Here is a 15,881-nt window from a genome sequence, read left to right on the forward strand (position 1 = left end):
TCCTCCTTCCCTTCCCCCTTCCTCCTTCCCTTCCCCCTTCCTCCTTCCCTTCCCCCTTCCTCCTTCCCTTCCTTCTTCCCTTCCTTCCCAGGCCCTACTTCCAGCATTGAGGACCACATTTCAACATGAGATTTGGAGGGGACAGATATCCAAACTCAAGTATCCATTGGTGTTCCTTGCCTGAATTGATCACTAAATTACATTGAGGGTGTAATATGTTGATACTCTATTTCAGTTACTGTGTGTTTTTAGAATTTTTCTATAAAGAATAGCTTTTCTTAAACTCTTTGAAAAATAACATCATAGGCCAGGTGCAGTGGCTCACACCTGTAATACCAGCACTTTGGGAGGCCGAGGTGGGCAGATCACTTGAGGTCTGGAGTTCGAGATTAGCCTGGCCAATATGGTGAAACCTCGTCTCTACTAAAAATGTGAAAAATAGGCAGGCGTGGTGGCAGGCACCTATAATCACAGCTACTTGGGAGGTTGAGGCATGAGAATGGCTTGAACCCGGGAGGTGGAAGTTGCAGTGAGCCTAGATCGTGTCATTGCAGTCCAGCCTGGGTGGTGACAGTGAGACTCCCATCTCAAAAAAAAAAATCACGTAGACTAATTTTTAAAAATTTGTTACTATCAGTTATAGTCTGTATGCCTAGTGTAATTATTATTATTATTATTTTGATGCTCAAGTTATCCTAAATTTGGTTATTTGTATGTCCTTTTGACATAATACCATTAATCTTTTGAGTGTTTTCTTACCTTCTGGCCCAGCAAGATACCAAAGCTAACCTTATGATTTCCCTATTTTGACCTTTGAAATGAGTCATTTCCTCAAGGAGCATAGGTTGCTTTTACTGGGGATTGGCATTTTAGAAGCCAAGATTGGGATACCCAGTGTGTTCCTTGTTACAGGTGTCCACTATCTTTAGATATATTTGGTACTTCCAAGTTCTTAGACTTTTTTTTTTTCCCCCAGTTATTTGGAGGGAATTGATGTGCTTCTTACTGATTTCTCAGATCTTTTTGAGTCAGTTATGACTCTTTCATCTACTTTCTATTTCCAAAATTTTATTGCTATCTCTTATTTTCTATTGCCCTTCTGTCTTTGGAGGTTAAGTCTTTTTAAAATTCTTACTCTACTTTAGCAGGATTTTGGGGAAGGAGTTGACGTAAATCAGTATGTTCAAGTCACCATACTGAACTGGATGTCTTTATATCAACACTCTCAATATAAATTTAGATTTTACTATGGCGAAGTACTATGCCTAATGCAGTTGACATACAAAACTTAAGTGATTGTATGATCTGTTTGAGATGCTATAACAAAATACCTAGACTGGGTAATTTTGTACAAAAGATATGCATTGCTCACAGTTCTGGAGGCTTGAAAGTTCAGGATCTAGGTGCTAGCATATTTGGTGTCTAGTTAGGGCTTGTTCCTCATAGATGGCACCTTCTATGTGTCCTTATTTGGCAGAAGGGATTAGATGGTTCTGTAGGGACTTGTTTATGAAGGCATTAATTCCATTCACGAAGGTGGAGCCCTCATGACCTAATCACCCCGCAAAGGCCCCACCTTCTAATACTATCACATTGGTGATTTGCTTTCAATGTAAGAATTTTGCAAGAGACAAACATTCAGACAATAGAAGACACTGTTTTGCCTTCAAGTAGTTTCCATGTTATCCAGGGCATTTAGAGGATAAGTTTATAATCAGAGTACAAGATTAAAATATGGAAAGCTCTGAAGTTGAAATATTAAAGAGTGCTAACACTTGTCTTGTATTTTATATTTTAGAATAGTGGTTCTCCATGTTACTCGCATATTAGAATTGCTTGGGAGATGTAAGAAAATATTGTACCTTGTCATCACCCCAGAACAGTTAAATCAGATTCTTTTATGGCTGATAACTTAAGTTCTACAAGTGCTGAACTTCTGATGTGATCCAGTTAGTATTTGAGTGATTTCTTTCTTTATGGGAAACAAGATGCCTTTGGCTCACCTCGTAATTTCCCTGCCCTATATCTGACGTAAGTCAGTTTCTCTCACAGCTCCATGAGGTTTCACAGCTCCATGAGGTTTCAGACTTCATGACTTAGAAGATGCTGGTCTCCTTTCTGTGCTTCACTGACTCACTCGTTATTTATGACTCAGCTGAAATCTCATCTTCCCATACCCTTTTAGCTCACATACCCATTTGGGCTAAGTCATCTTTTGTAATACCCATTGCTCACATATATTTGAGCACTTACACTATTTTATTAAAATGATTTGATATGCATTTTTGTATTCCATTAGACTCTAAATTTCTTGAAGAAGTTAATATATTGCAGGTATGGATACATTTGTGTGCTTACAAAAGTCAGTTGAACTGATCATAGGACTTCTATCTGAGAGAGTGAAATTTATGATAAAGTTCTTTCAGTGTTGGCTTTTGTTCACTTTTACTTTTCTCTACAGCCATGTTTTGTGATATTGTTGAATTGTATTAAAGGGATATTATATTTCAGTCTTCAAAGATGGTTGAGATTTAACTGGAAGCAATTGAGTGTATTAAATAGTGCATGAGTAAGAGGTAGTTGTGGGGCAGACTAGAATAGGTGACAGCTTGCGGGGTGGTATCAAATGAAGCTGTTGCAGTTGCAAGTATAATTTTTTAGATACTTTTAAATATATATATATATAAAATATATATTAAATAAAGTCAGGATCTCCTTGTGTTGCGTAGGCTTGTCTTGAGCTCCTGGGCTCAAGCGATCCTCCTCCCTCAGCCTCTTAGCTCAGGGACTGCAGGCATGAGCCACTTTGCCTAGCTGCAAGTATAATTTTTAAAAGTTAAAAAAAAATTAAAAAGCCATCATAGTAAAAATAAATTTTAAAGACACTTATACAATCTTGTACATAATTGCTGCTATGAATTGACAGTTTAAATTTTTAAGATTCTATACCATCTTTTAGTTTTTATTGCTGCATACTAGTCGTTTTTATGTGAAAGCAGTCTTTACTGTTTTACTCTCTCATTTTTACTTTTTAAGAACTGTTCTTTGTGGTTTTGTAATTCACACATTTGTCACTTTTTATGGCAATATGTTACTTTATGTTATTCGTATATAGTTTACTTAGCACCCTCAATTGTTTGGCTTTTTTTTTCTTCAGTTTTCTACTGTTAAAGATAGTAAAACTATAATCATCTTTGTTACAAATACTTTTCCATTTTTTTCTAGAGACTGAATGTATATAACAGAGCATTTATCTTAAAATTATGTGCAGCAGAAATTTAATGGAAACATAGAGGTAATGTGAGGTAGCATATGCTAAGGAATCAAACTTGAGTTCTAATTTTGACATTCAGTTTACTAGCTGTGTGATCTTGAATGAGCTAGCTTACTCTTGTGAGCCTCAGTTGTAAAATCAGGTTAATAATAGCTCATATTATTGAGCATTTACAATTGTAGCAGGCATTATTCTAAGTGTTTTACATGTATTAATCTATTTAAAATTCAGAACAGCCTTAACATTCCCATATTAAGATGTGGGAACAGAGGCATAGAGTAGTTAAATAGGTCAGATAGTTACCAGTAATGGTGCTGTTATGTACCCAGTGCCGTCTAGAGCTGGTTCTCTTATTTGCTTTGTACTGCCAGAATACCAGCTGCACCCTCTCCCTTAATTTGGTTTCCAGGCTGGCACATTGGCCTTTCTTGGCCAGATTAATGATTGCTACTGGAGCTGGAGTGAATTGTGAGTTCATGGTGCCAATACTTTAACTCTGTGCTTACTGTGGAAACATTATTATAGGAGAAATATTCACTTTAGATTTACTATTCTCTTCAAAATTTCTGTATATTTCATATTTGCTTTTGAGGGAGTGGTGATAAAAATTTAGATTCACTTTTTTTTTTTTTTTTAGGCGGAGTTTCCCTCTTGTTGCCCAGGCTGTAGTGCAATGGTGTAATCTCGGCTCACTGTAACCTCCGTCTTCCGGGTTCAAGCAATTCTCCTGTCTCAGCCACCTGAGTGGCTGGGATTACAAGTGCCTCCCACCATGCCTGGCTAATTTTTGTTTTTTGGGAGAGACAGGGTTTCACCATATTGGCCAGGCTGGTCTCGAACTCCTGGCCTCAGGTAATCCACCTCCCTCAGCCCCCCAAAGTGTTGAAGTTACAGGCATGAACCACTGTGCCCGGCCTAGATTCACATTTTTATATAAACATCTAAAAGGTCTTTTCCTATCCTTCCCTCTTTTTCCTCTTCTCCATCCCTTTTCTAACCAGCAATTTAATATTTGTTTAGTATAATTTTAGCCTTCAATTGCTAGGCAGTTAGAGTGCCAAGGTTTTTTAATACCCGGTAAAGAGTGCCAGGGTCTTTTTATACCTGGTAAGGGACTTGATAAACATCCAGTTCATCCTCCTTACTTGGAAAAAAAAACCCAAATGATACTAAAGCCACACAGTCAGGTAGTGATTTAGAACTCAAGCCAGTTTTTCTGTCTTATGTCCAGTATTGGCCTCATCACATTGTACCGTTTGCTTTTATTTGTACTGTCTTTTATAAATTAGTGTAATTACTTTATTTCCTTTCCAGAAATTATTTTTAAATTGTATTTAGCTTATTACCTGTGTATTATGTTTGCTGTCAGGAAACAGCTATATTTGTTACTTCTTTGTAGTTTTATAGTGTTTTCTCATCTTTTATCTCATTTATTTGTTGTGAAGATAACCTTTTGCTCATATATCTGAGGTTCTTAAATAATGGTATGAATTTCTTTGTTATTCTGGCATGCCCATCACTTCTATACATTCACAAACTCAGCTGCTGTAGATTCAGATATGTGTTGACTCATTCCACTGAGATTATAAAGTTCAGTCATTGTAGCTTCTCATTTTCAACCCTTTCCACATCTCCTGGGTACTCCTGCAGTCTAAGGCATGACATTTCAGGCATGAAGATAATTAGTTGTTTTGAAGCACCTAGATTTCTTGGCCTCTTAAACTACTTGTGATCAGAGTAGTTCTTTTAGAAACATAATCAGAGGTTTGGTATGTAGTTAAGCAACACATTGTGTAGAAACAAACACAAGGATAATCATGTCATTTATTTTACTAACATTCTTCAATCAAAATGGTGTTAGAGATAAGATAAATTATATGGCTGTAATGTGTGTCCCTGTGATTTGGTTGGTGGCAAGGGAATGAATTGTTAGTCTAAAGTGAGCCACTGATTGCCAAAACTTTCTATAGAAGGGACCTATTATCTAATCAACTCATATGAAACCTGGAGATTCTTAAGAGGATCCTCTGTGGTTCATTATTAGGTTAAATTAGTTAAATTAGTACAGTAAGGCTGGCAAGAAAATCTGTTATTGATGATCTAACCTTAAAAAATGGAAATAAATGGCATAGTGGTTTTCCTGGAGACATTTTGGTGTAGATCATACGCTAAGACTTATTTGTTTGGACTGTATGCTTGGTGTTCATGCTTGTTCAATGCATATTTGAGGGTAGACTGTGACATTTTAGGTTCACTTTATGAGAGTACTGGGTAAATAAGAGTTAGAGTTAAGCTTTTTATCCTTGGGTTTCTAATAGCTACTGCTAAGGTGAGCCTTATATGTTAAGATTATCTGAAGATAAGACTGCAACTCATTGCCTCAAAGTTCAAAGGAGAGCATTGGCTTCAAGGACATAAATCATTGTGTTATCCACCAGTTTACAACAGAAGTGCAGATGAACAATATTTATCTAGACAATCTAGTGTAATTTACCTGTAGTTTGAGGTCAGTCTATATAGGGGCTCATGTAAGTCCTTTGAACTGTTTTGCAGAGATGAGAGTTCAAATTTATTTTTATTCTCTAGCTGGAAGTAGCAGGTGGTTTTGTGTGCCTTTTCTCGCAGCTGCTTTTAACCCCATTTTACTCATTTTTTAAAGCCTTATTAGGTTCTGCCTCAACTGTGGAGCTATCTGAGTTTCATTAGGTTATTTGCAGGCAGAATTTCATTGTCTGGCACTCTGTTGTTTGCTATTTGTTTCATATGTGTTTGTTTTTTTCTCCACAAGTTAACTGTGAGCTCTGGGGGTCTGAGATATGTATCCTATTTAAAATCTGTAATAGCCAGGTTTACAATATCTGATATTTAAAGGGACCATCACATAAAGTAGATAATTGAGCCAGGCTAGATAGGGCTCATGCAAAAGGAAGAACATATGTCCTAGTTTAAATGAGCCTAATTACAGCAGATTCATACCTTGTGGCAATGTGAGATTGATGTTGTCTGAACGAAATAGGTCCACTGGCACTATTTGACCTGTGGCCCTTTGTTTTGATACCTCTAAATTATAGCATTGTTCTGAACACACAAAAATGCTTTATAAATATTTGTTTGATTGAAAGATGTTTATTGTTTTATAATACTGGCTACACTGCTTTTGCAAGACTACCATAGATGTAATAAGTATAGCATGACGTGAGGTATACAAAAATATTCTAATCTATTAAAGAATTTACCTTTTTTGAAAGAAGATGCATGTACTGGTAAAAGGATTGACTCTTAAGCTATAATCAACAGACTTGGATATTGAGTCTTTGCTGCTGTGTCCACAGAAAGTCCATTGGATCACTTTCCAAGTTAGAAACCAATGATAATGCATTGTAGTAAATGGCTGCATATTCTGAGGGCATTCAAAAGAATGATATAGGGAATTATTAAAATACCCGAGTGCCTTGCAATTTAAGGTACCAATTTCTTATTTCTTGAATTCTGGAGTAATTTTTCATGCTTCCCTTTTTCACCTCTCCAAAACAATATTATTAGCATGTACTCTTGGTTCCTCCTTTGAAGTATCTCATGCTTCATTTCTTCCATTTCATTCCTGTAGATACTATTCTAGTTTGAACATTTTATTACTCATGTTGGGACATCTACATTAGCCCCCTAACTGACTTTTGTATTTCATATTTAGAATGTCTTCAGGTTTTTGTTTTTGTTTTTTTAATATACTTCTTGGGTCATAAACATACTCAGATTAAAAGCAAAAGCATACCAGGGTGACTATCTAGGAGGCGAGAGATGAGATGGAGTCTTTCTGTGGTTTTTGAATTTTGAGCTATCTGAATGTATTGTCATTACCACTAAATTATTAGTACTGAATCATTAGTGATAAATTAAAGTAGTGTATTACTTTGAAATTTTTCATTTGAAATTTTGACTCGTATTTAAAAAGAAATAAAAGTCTTGGCACTATCAAGTATTATTTCATATTATAGCAGTAATTTTACTTAAATATTCTGGATTGCAAAAGCAAATTGGATTCCTACTACCCATTTGAAGTAGCAGTACTTATATAAAACTGAAACAAGAAGTAAATCTGGCACGTAGTAGCAAAATTTGGGATTATATCTGTTTAGGGAATATCATTAGTGGGTCAGAAATGTAGTCTTCTTTGGAGACTGATAAAAAAAGTAATAGGTAAAATAAAGAATGATGTGCTCAATGAGCTACAATTCAAATAGAGGAAATTTAATGGGAAATGATTACATTAGGAGCAGATGGATTGGCTTCCTGAATTTCAGACTTACTGGAAATCCTATAACAGCTTAAATTTGTTTTTCAAATTTAGAGTCTGATAAAAAGATAAAGAGATTTGTTTATTTGATTGTGCTAGTGTGATTCTTACTGTCTTTTGGATATTTCATTTGCACTAGGCTATTTTTATGATTCCCACAAATCCACCACCAACATTCAGAAAGCCAGAACTTTGGTCCGATGATTTCACCGATTTTGTTAAAAAGTGTTTGGTGAAGAATCCTGAGCAGAGAGCTACTGCAACACAACTTTTACAGGTCAGTGCTTGTGCCTCGAAAGGAAGGATATTTTCTTCATACCTTTCAGCCTTCTGACATTGGCCAGAATTGCTGTGTGTTTCATAACTGATTTCTAAAGATGTAAACCTCCATTCCCCTCCTCTTACCTCTCCTCTTTGTTCTCTTTTCTTTCTTCCCCTCTCGTCCTCTCATTCCCTGCAGTGTTGTTTTAAAACAAAATTTCCAAAGCATTTTCCTTTCAGAAAGGAATCTTTGTCTTCATAGTTACTATTTCTCATGTTTTTTTTTCTTCTGTTCCTTGACTCAGCATTTATCCTTTGACTTTTTGCTCCACTATAAAATATGTAAGTACAAGATCCCTGGACTCCTTGAAGAGTTTATCACGTTGTAAATATCAGTTACAGGATTATCTAAAGGAAGAGCTTCAGAGTTTCCCTTTTTTTTTGATAGAATAATTGTAAGTAGACTTTGTATCCAGAATGTCAGTAGATTTTAAAATCTACCTTAAAATTTAATGCAAATGGAAAAATTTAATATTTATAATAGGTGTTTGTGAATCTTAATTTTCCCAACAGAATAGCCTTAGAACTTTCAACTAATAATAAGCATGTCTCACGTTAACAAAACTTGATATTTGCAAAATGATTTCTATTGTTAAGTAACAAAAGGATGAAAAACATGGTTCTTGTAAAAAGTGACTTCTCTGTCTCTAAAAGAATCATTGGGTTAAAAGGACAAAAAAAGAAAAAAGGAAAAAAAAAAAAGTAACTTTCCAAAGTCCTGTTTTTCCAAAAGGATGTGTTGAGGGGTATGGGAAACATGCTCTTAAGTATAATGTTTATTGTTATGAAAGTGTAACTTGGTACTCAATCTCCATAGATGCCAGTACAGCAATATCTATTTAAAATAAAAATCTGTATATTCTTTGATCCAACAATTGCACTTCTAGGAATTTATTCTACAGAAATATTTAACCATGTGTGATATAACATATGTGTAAGAATATTCATAGAACATTGAAATTTTAAAAGATTGGAAAGATCCTAAATATCTGTGAACAAGTTGGAAACAATTTAAAGTCCATGAAAGAGAGTGATTGGAAAAATACACCTATGTACACACAACATATATACCTATCTTAATGCTTATAATGGAGTATCTCTAGAAAAATAAGCAAAAAAATGGCCTCCAGAGAAGGTAACTAACTATGGATGGGGCAGGACTGGAATGGAGACTTGCTTTTTGATGAATACTGTTTATGAGACTTTTGAGATTTGGGTTATGTGCAAATATGACCTTTCAAAAATTAATGATTTAGACGGTAAAAATTTATTTTTCCACAAAAAGCTGATTAAAACATTTATTTTGAAATATTGTCAATATTCATTTGAAATATATGTATGTGTTATATACGTGTGTGTGTGTGTGTGTATTTTTTAATTTAATTTAATTTAATTTTTAATTTTTTTGAGATGGAGTCTCACTTTGTCACCCAGGCTAGAGTGCAGTGGCACCCAGCTCACTGCAACCCCTGCCTCCCAGTTTCAAGTGATTCTCGTGCCTCAGCCTCCCAAGTAGCTGGGATTACAGGTGTGTGCCACCATGCCTGGCTGATTTTTGTATTATTAGTAGAGACAGGGTTTTGCCATGTTGATCAGGAAGGTATCAAACTCCTGACCTCAAGTGATCCTCCTGCCTCAGCCTCCCAAAGTGCTGGGATTACAGACGTGAGCCACCGTGCCCGGCCATATATTTTTTGAGATAGGGTTTCACCGTATTGCCCCAGCTGGAGTACAATGGCATGATCTCACTCACTGAAACCTCTACTTCCCGGGCTCCACCTATCCTCCTGCCTCAGCCTCCTGAGTAGCTGGGAATACAGATGCATGCCACCACACCCAGCTAACTTTTGTCTGTTTCATAGAGACAGGATTCGCCATGTTGCCCAGGCTAGTCTCTGACTCCTGGGCTCATGTAATCTGCCTGCTTTGGCCTCCCAAATTCCTGGGATTATAGGCATGAGCTATCTCGTCCTGCTGAAATATATATGTATTTTAAAGTAGTCCAAAGGGTACTACCTTTGGATTCCTAGTATCCAGTACTTAATACATACATAGTAAAGGTAGTATGTGTGTATTTAACCTAACAAACTTCTGATTTAAATTTTTTTTTTGGATAGGATAATTATCTTTGGCCTCATTAGAGTCTTATTTGGCAGGAAGCCTAGAAACCATTCTGTCTCTTCAAAGAGTTTTATATGTCTTATCTGTTATGATTTAAATTAGCTGTCTCCAACCTTTTTGGCACCAGGGACTGGTTTAATGGAAGACAGTTTTTCCATGGATGATGAGCAGAGGTGGGATGGTTTCAAGATTAAACTGTCCTGCCTTAGATCATCAGGCATTAGTTAGATTCTCATAAGGAGCATGTGGATCCCTCACATGCGCAGGTCACAATAGGGTTTGTGCTTCTGTTAAAATCTAATGCCACTGCTGATCTGACAGCAGGCAGAGTTCAGGCTGTAATGCTTGCTTACCCTCTGCCGTGCAACCCAGTTCCTAACAGGCCACAGCAGGTACCAGTCTGCAGCTGGAGGTTGGGGACCCCTGATTTAAATCATAGTTTAACTCTCAGTGGACAATCTGATTGCCAAATTTTTGTTGACATATATCTATAGCTTACATGTAGAGATTATACCATATTCATTTCCAGTAAACAAAGAAACAATATTTAAAAAGAAATTCATGATGGATTTTAAAAATAGTGATTGATTTTCTATGACACAGAATATTGTATAAATTTTTAAAAATCATAGATAGGAAGGATCCTTTGAGATTATTAAGTTGAACTTTTAGTAGTTTTTAAAGATAAAGAAATTAAAACCCTAGAGATGTTAAAAGACAAGGTTCAGTTTCAGTCTGTTAGCACTGGAGTTCCCAATCTGGAGATGATCCTTATACCTGCTGGTGGGCAACCTGGAATCTAAAGTCAGTAAGTGACCAGGCACAGTGACTCACGCCTGTAATCCCAGCACTTTGGGAGGCCAAGGCAGGTGGATCACTTGAGATCAGGAGTTCAAGACCAGCCTGGCCAACATAGTGAAACCCCATCTATACGAAAAATATAAAGATTAGCCAAGCATGGTGGTGCATGCCTGCAGTCCCAGCTATTTGGGAGGCTGAGGCAGGAGAATCACTTGAACCCGGGAGATGGGGATTACAGCAAGCCACGATCACGCCTCTGCACTCCAACCTGGACAGCAGAGTGAGACTCTGTCTCAAAATAAATAAATAAATAAAGTCAGTGACCAGTCTTCCATGATCTCTTCCGTTTGTGTCAAGTTGGAAAACAGAGGTACTTACAAGGCAACTTCGAACAGCTATAAAAACAAAGACAGTGTCCTAGAGGAGAGTAGAGCAATCAGAAAGGAAAGACTCCTGTCCTACTCTAAAAATTTTTGACAAACTAGTAGAAAGGTCACACACACACCCCAAAAACACAAAAAACTGAAGTTATATTCTTTGAGAAATGAAAGAGAAAAATGTTAAAAAATTACAATACAATATAGAAGTTACATTCATGATGCACAGCCTATATGATTAATAAATGTAAAAGTAGAAGAATGGATATGGTAATCACAGATACCTCCTACAGAAGAAATAGGTCATTTTAGGGAGGAGAAATGGTATGAATAATATGAACAAAGACAAAAAAATGGGAGATATATTTTAGAACACAGTAAGATCTGCTTAGCCAGAGCAGAAATGCCAGTTAGAGAAATAGTGTCAGAGTTTAGATACAGACAACAGTAAAGTAAGAAGGGTATACTGATGCCTAGGATGAGATGCCTCAATTTTGTCTGAGAGCCACTTTACTTACATATGTAAACAGGAGAATGTAAGAAAAGAATGTCTTTGATAGCATAATATTGCAACGAAGTATATAAATAGAATGAGGAGACACTGTAATAACACAGGTGTGAATTGTTAAGGACCTGAGTTTAAAAAAATAGTTGCCAAAATAGAAAATAGTAAATCTGATGAAAGAATGAGAAGGATTTAGTGACTGATTATATATTAACAAAAGCGAGAGAAGACCAACACTACAGAAACTAGAAACCAGCAGAATTACATTTCTTTAACAAAGTATAGAAATTTCAAACTACATCATACTTTATCTTCTCAGGGGAATGTATAAACTACCCTTCTAAGCTGCAGTTATTTTTAAGAAAAGCCAATGTACTTATCTGGTTCATCCAGTTTACCGCAACCCTGCTTTTATGCAGTTCATTGTGAATTCACTATAGTGTCATGCTACAGTTAGTCTATAGAGCTTAACATTCTTAATCTCAAAATCTCAGTATGTCCAATTTCATTTGTACTTGTGCTTTCCCTGTATAACTGCTGCAGACATGGTTTTGATCAACAAAGAGGAAGTGGCTAATAAAGTTAAAAGGGTACTTGAAGAGCAAGACCGTATTATTTGAGTATTCTGAGTCAGAAGAGAAGTTTTATCAGACAAATTGCTAATTTTTTAAGTACAGGTGCTCCTTAACCTACAATGGAGTTAGGGCCTGATCAACCCCAATGAAGGTTTAAAATATTGTAAGTCAGAAACATGTTAAAATACACCTATCCTAGCTTAGCCCAGCCTACCAAAAACATGCCCAGAACACATAAATTAGTGTAGTTGAGTGTTTTGTAGATACAATTGAATGTGAAAACACAAAACACATTATCCAGGAAATGCTGACAACACAGTACACTATAGAATATTGATTAATTACCCTTATTATCGCATAGCTCACTGGGAGCTGGGACTTATTAATACCTCCATGCTCAACATCAGAAGAGAGTATTGTACCATATATTACTAGCCTGGAAAAGTATCAGATATCAGAATTCCAAGTATGGTTTCTACTGAATGCATATCACTTTTGCAGCATTGTAAAGTTGAAAAATCCTAAATTGAACCTTTGTAAGTCAGGGACTATGTGTATATTTTTAAAGGCATTTTAAGATTAGCAGGAGGTAAAATTAAAACTGCAAAGCAACGTAAAAAAAAATGCAGAGAAAACAAGATGGCAAATGTAAAACATTTATGATAGAATATTATGATAAAACATTTATGTCTTACATAATGTAAAACAATTATAAAAATGGCATTAGCATATAATTATAAACTAACATAAATGGTTAATTTTTTAATTAAATATTTAGTTAAGTACTAAATGGTTCACTTAGTTCATAAGATAAACACAACTCCACGCTTTCTACACCAGCTAAACTTACAAATTTATATAAAATCCAACTCATGTTTCTGTGTGAGGCATACTTAAAAGAATTTGGGTTAAAAGTTAAAAACAGGCAATGAAATTTTAATAAAACTCATAAAAAGATACTATGAATAACATGATAAAAAAGCAAAATTGACAACAGAAATCAGTAAATGAGGAAGGAGTCACTTAATATTGATAAAAAACATAATATAAAGGAAGATATAGTTATAAACTTGGTATATTAATACAGCATTGTATGTTACAAATTAAAGACATAAGAGGTTGATCTAAATAAGTAAGTTGGGATATTTTGATACTCCGTTTTCAGTCACTGCGAAACAATATAGGCAAAAAATAAAGATAAACATTATCTGAATTATATAGTGATTGATTTAATAGAAAAATCAAATTTTATGTTTAATAAACAGATTACATCTTTTTGTTAAATGCTTGGAAAAGTATATGATGCCAGTATGAGATAGAATAATGAAACAGAATTGAATGCCCAGAAATGGTATATAATATACAAAGGAAACTAGCATATCGTGAAGATAACATTTCTAATCAGTGAGGGAGAAACAACTTAAAGTAAAAATGGTGCTGAGATAACTGCCCGCCTTTGGGGGGTGTTGGGAGGATTAACTTAGATCTTCACCACAACACACCAAAGTAATTTCCAGATAGAGTAAGGTCTTAAATGTTAAAAAAACAAAAACGAAAAAGGGAAATAGAAAAGAACTAGGGATTAACATAGGAGAATATTTATATATTCATTCTAGTGCAATAAAACAAAAGAAAAATGGATGATTTGAATACATATAACTTTAAAAAATGCATGAACAGCAAAAAATGGAAACTAAAAAATATGTATATAATATTTATGTCAGGCAAGGGGCTGATTATATGAAGGGTTTTGTAAAGTATTTCAACAAGAAAAAGATAAATGTACCAGATTCTAAAAGGCAATAAAGATTTCCTATTTCTAAATGTATCTAAAATAAAAATTAAAGAGGGTGAGGATTCTTAAACCACCTAAAGTAATGAGAAGACAGAAATTACTGCAGATCAACCTATCACATTCTTGATGATGTATTTTAAAAATTAAGACTGCTTGAAAAGTTTATTCTTTTAAAATCTGAAATACTTCCTCTTAAATTTTGTTCATGTTCTGAATTATCAATTTCTAAACTGATAGAGTTCAAAATTAATGATTTATATAAAAACATTTCAGATAAAACAAGTGCTTAAAGTGAGTTGAAGAAGGGATTTCTTTTGCTAGACAGATTGAGTAACCATATTTTTCTCTGTCCTTATTAAAGTACAGCTAAAACCTTGCACATTATAAGTATATAAAACAAGCATAAAAAGACTGAAAGGTGGAAAGAAGGCAATAGACTTGCTAGAGATGGTGGGACCCAAGGAAAGACATAGCTGTGAGTTCCCTGGGGTTTCTTTTTACCTCATTTATCCCACACTGAGTAGTGGAGAAGCCAACAACCCAGAAACAACATTGGACACAAACTAAAAACCTGCTCTCTCAAGCAGAAGGACGGAGAAATGGACAGCCTAGTAAGACAGAAAACTTTCAGACGATAACCATTCTACTCTATCCAGACACCACCAAGAGAACTATGGCCTACCCCAAAAGGCTAAATGGAGAACCTAGACTTCCACCCTTTTGAGGTTGTCCAGTCCTTCTGAGGTGGTGTCAGAGAAGACTGAGTGTCAAGCTGAGGCTTTCATCTCCACAAGGCAGTGTAGAAAGTATCCCCTCCCTAAGTGAGGAGTGCCAGTGAAGACCATGTGGGAGCCTGGACTTATACTCCTACCAGGCAGTAACAAGAACCCAACAACCTCCCTGTTGGAGTGGGGTCAGAGGCAGTCTGCTGAAGGGTCAGGACTTTCACCACCAATCAGCTAAAATGAGACTACTCCCCACAGTACCAGTATAGGACTCTGGGAGAACTTGACCTCTCACCCTTATCCATTAGTAACAAGGAGCCCTCCATAGCCCAGACCAGGAAGTGGAACACAGTATTTCCCCCTACATTCACTTAGTCGCATATAACTACCTGAATGGGTTAAGCTGAGAAATGTAGGATCCAGTTGGGCAATTGTAGGTCCAACCACAACTCTATTTTGGTGTATGACCAGTAGTCTCTACCACAGATATGTTAATAGGACTTAATTTATCTGGTAAGATTAATCTATAACTGTTCTAAAATAATTTATTGGTTCTTTACAATTGATTTTAATATTTCTGTACTCTGAAAAAGTTCTTTCTTATGGTTGTCCCAAATGATGTGTTTGCCATTTTAAAAGCCTCTTTCAAGTATCTATTTCTTCTTCAGCACAATTTTTTTGTCTTTGAATATATTTTTGTGTTCTATTGGTGTCTATTAAAATAACTCAGGGCTGGGTGCAGTGGCTCATGCCTGTATTCCTAGCACTTAAGGAGACTGAGGTGGGAGGATCACTTAAGCCCAGGAGATCAGACTGTAGTGAGCCATGATTGCACCATTGACCTCGCACCTGGGCAACAGAGCAAGCCCCTGTCTCAGACAAACAAATAAACGCTGACAGGGGCTTGCTCTGTTGCCCAGGTGCGAGGACAATGGTGCAATCATGGCTCACTACAGTCTCGATCTCCTGGGCTTAAGTGATCCTCCCACCTCAAATAAACAAGTAATTCACTCGCAGGCCGGGCGCGGTGGCTCAAGCCTGTAATCCCAGCACTTTGGGAGGCCGAGACGGGCGGATCACGAGGTCAGGAGAT

The 15,881-nt window shown here is 36.1% G+C and overlaps 1 protein-coding gene across 1 annotated transcript in view; it reads left to right on the top strand.

The window, feature by feature from the left end:
* The window catches only part of STK3 (serine/threonine kinase 3), a gene marked incomplete at its 5' end in the record, with an annotated part of 303,446 nt that overhangs the window by 143,628 nt on the left and 143,937 nt on the right, over positions 1–15,881 (top strand). The window contains one exon of the mRNA XM_011952746.1: positions 7,708–7,845. Coding sequence (XP_011808136.1) covers positions 7,708–7,845 — 138 coding nt within the window. The remainder of the gene's footprint in view (positions 1–7,707; positions 7,846–15,881) is intronic.

This window comes from Colobus angolensis, unplaced genomic scaffold (genome assembly GCF_000951035.1).
Source record: "Colobus angolensis palliatus isolate OR3802 unplaced genomic scaffold, Cang.pa_1.0 Scaffold349, whole genome shotgun sequence".
NCBI lineage: Eukaryota > Metazoa > Chordata > Mammalia > Primates > Cercopithecidae > Colobus > Colobus angolensis.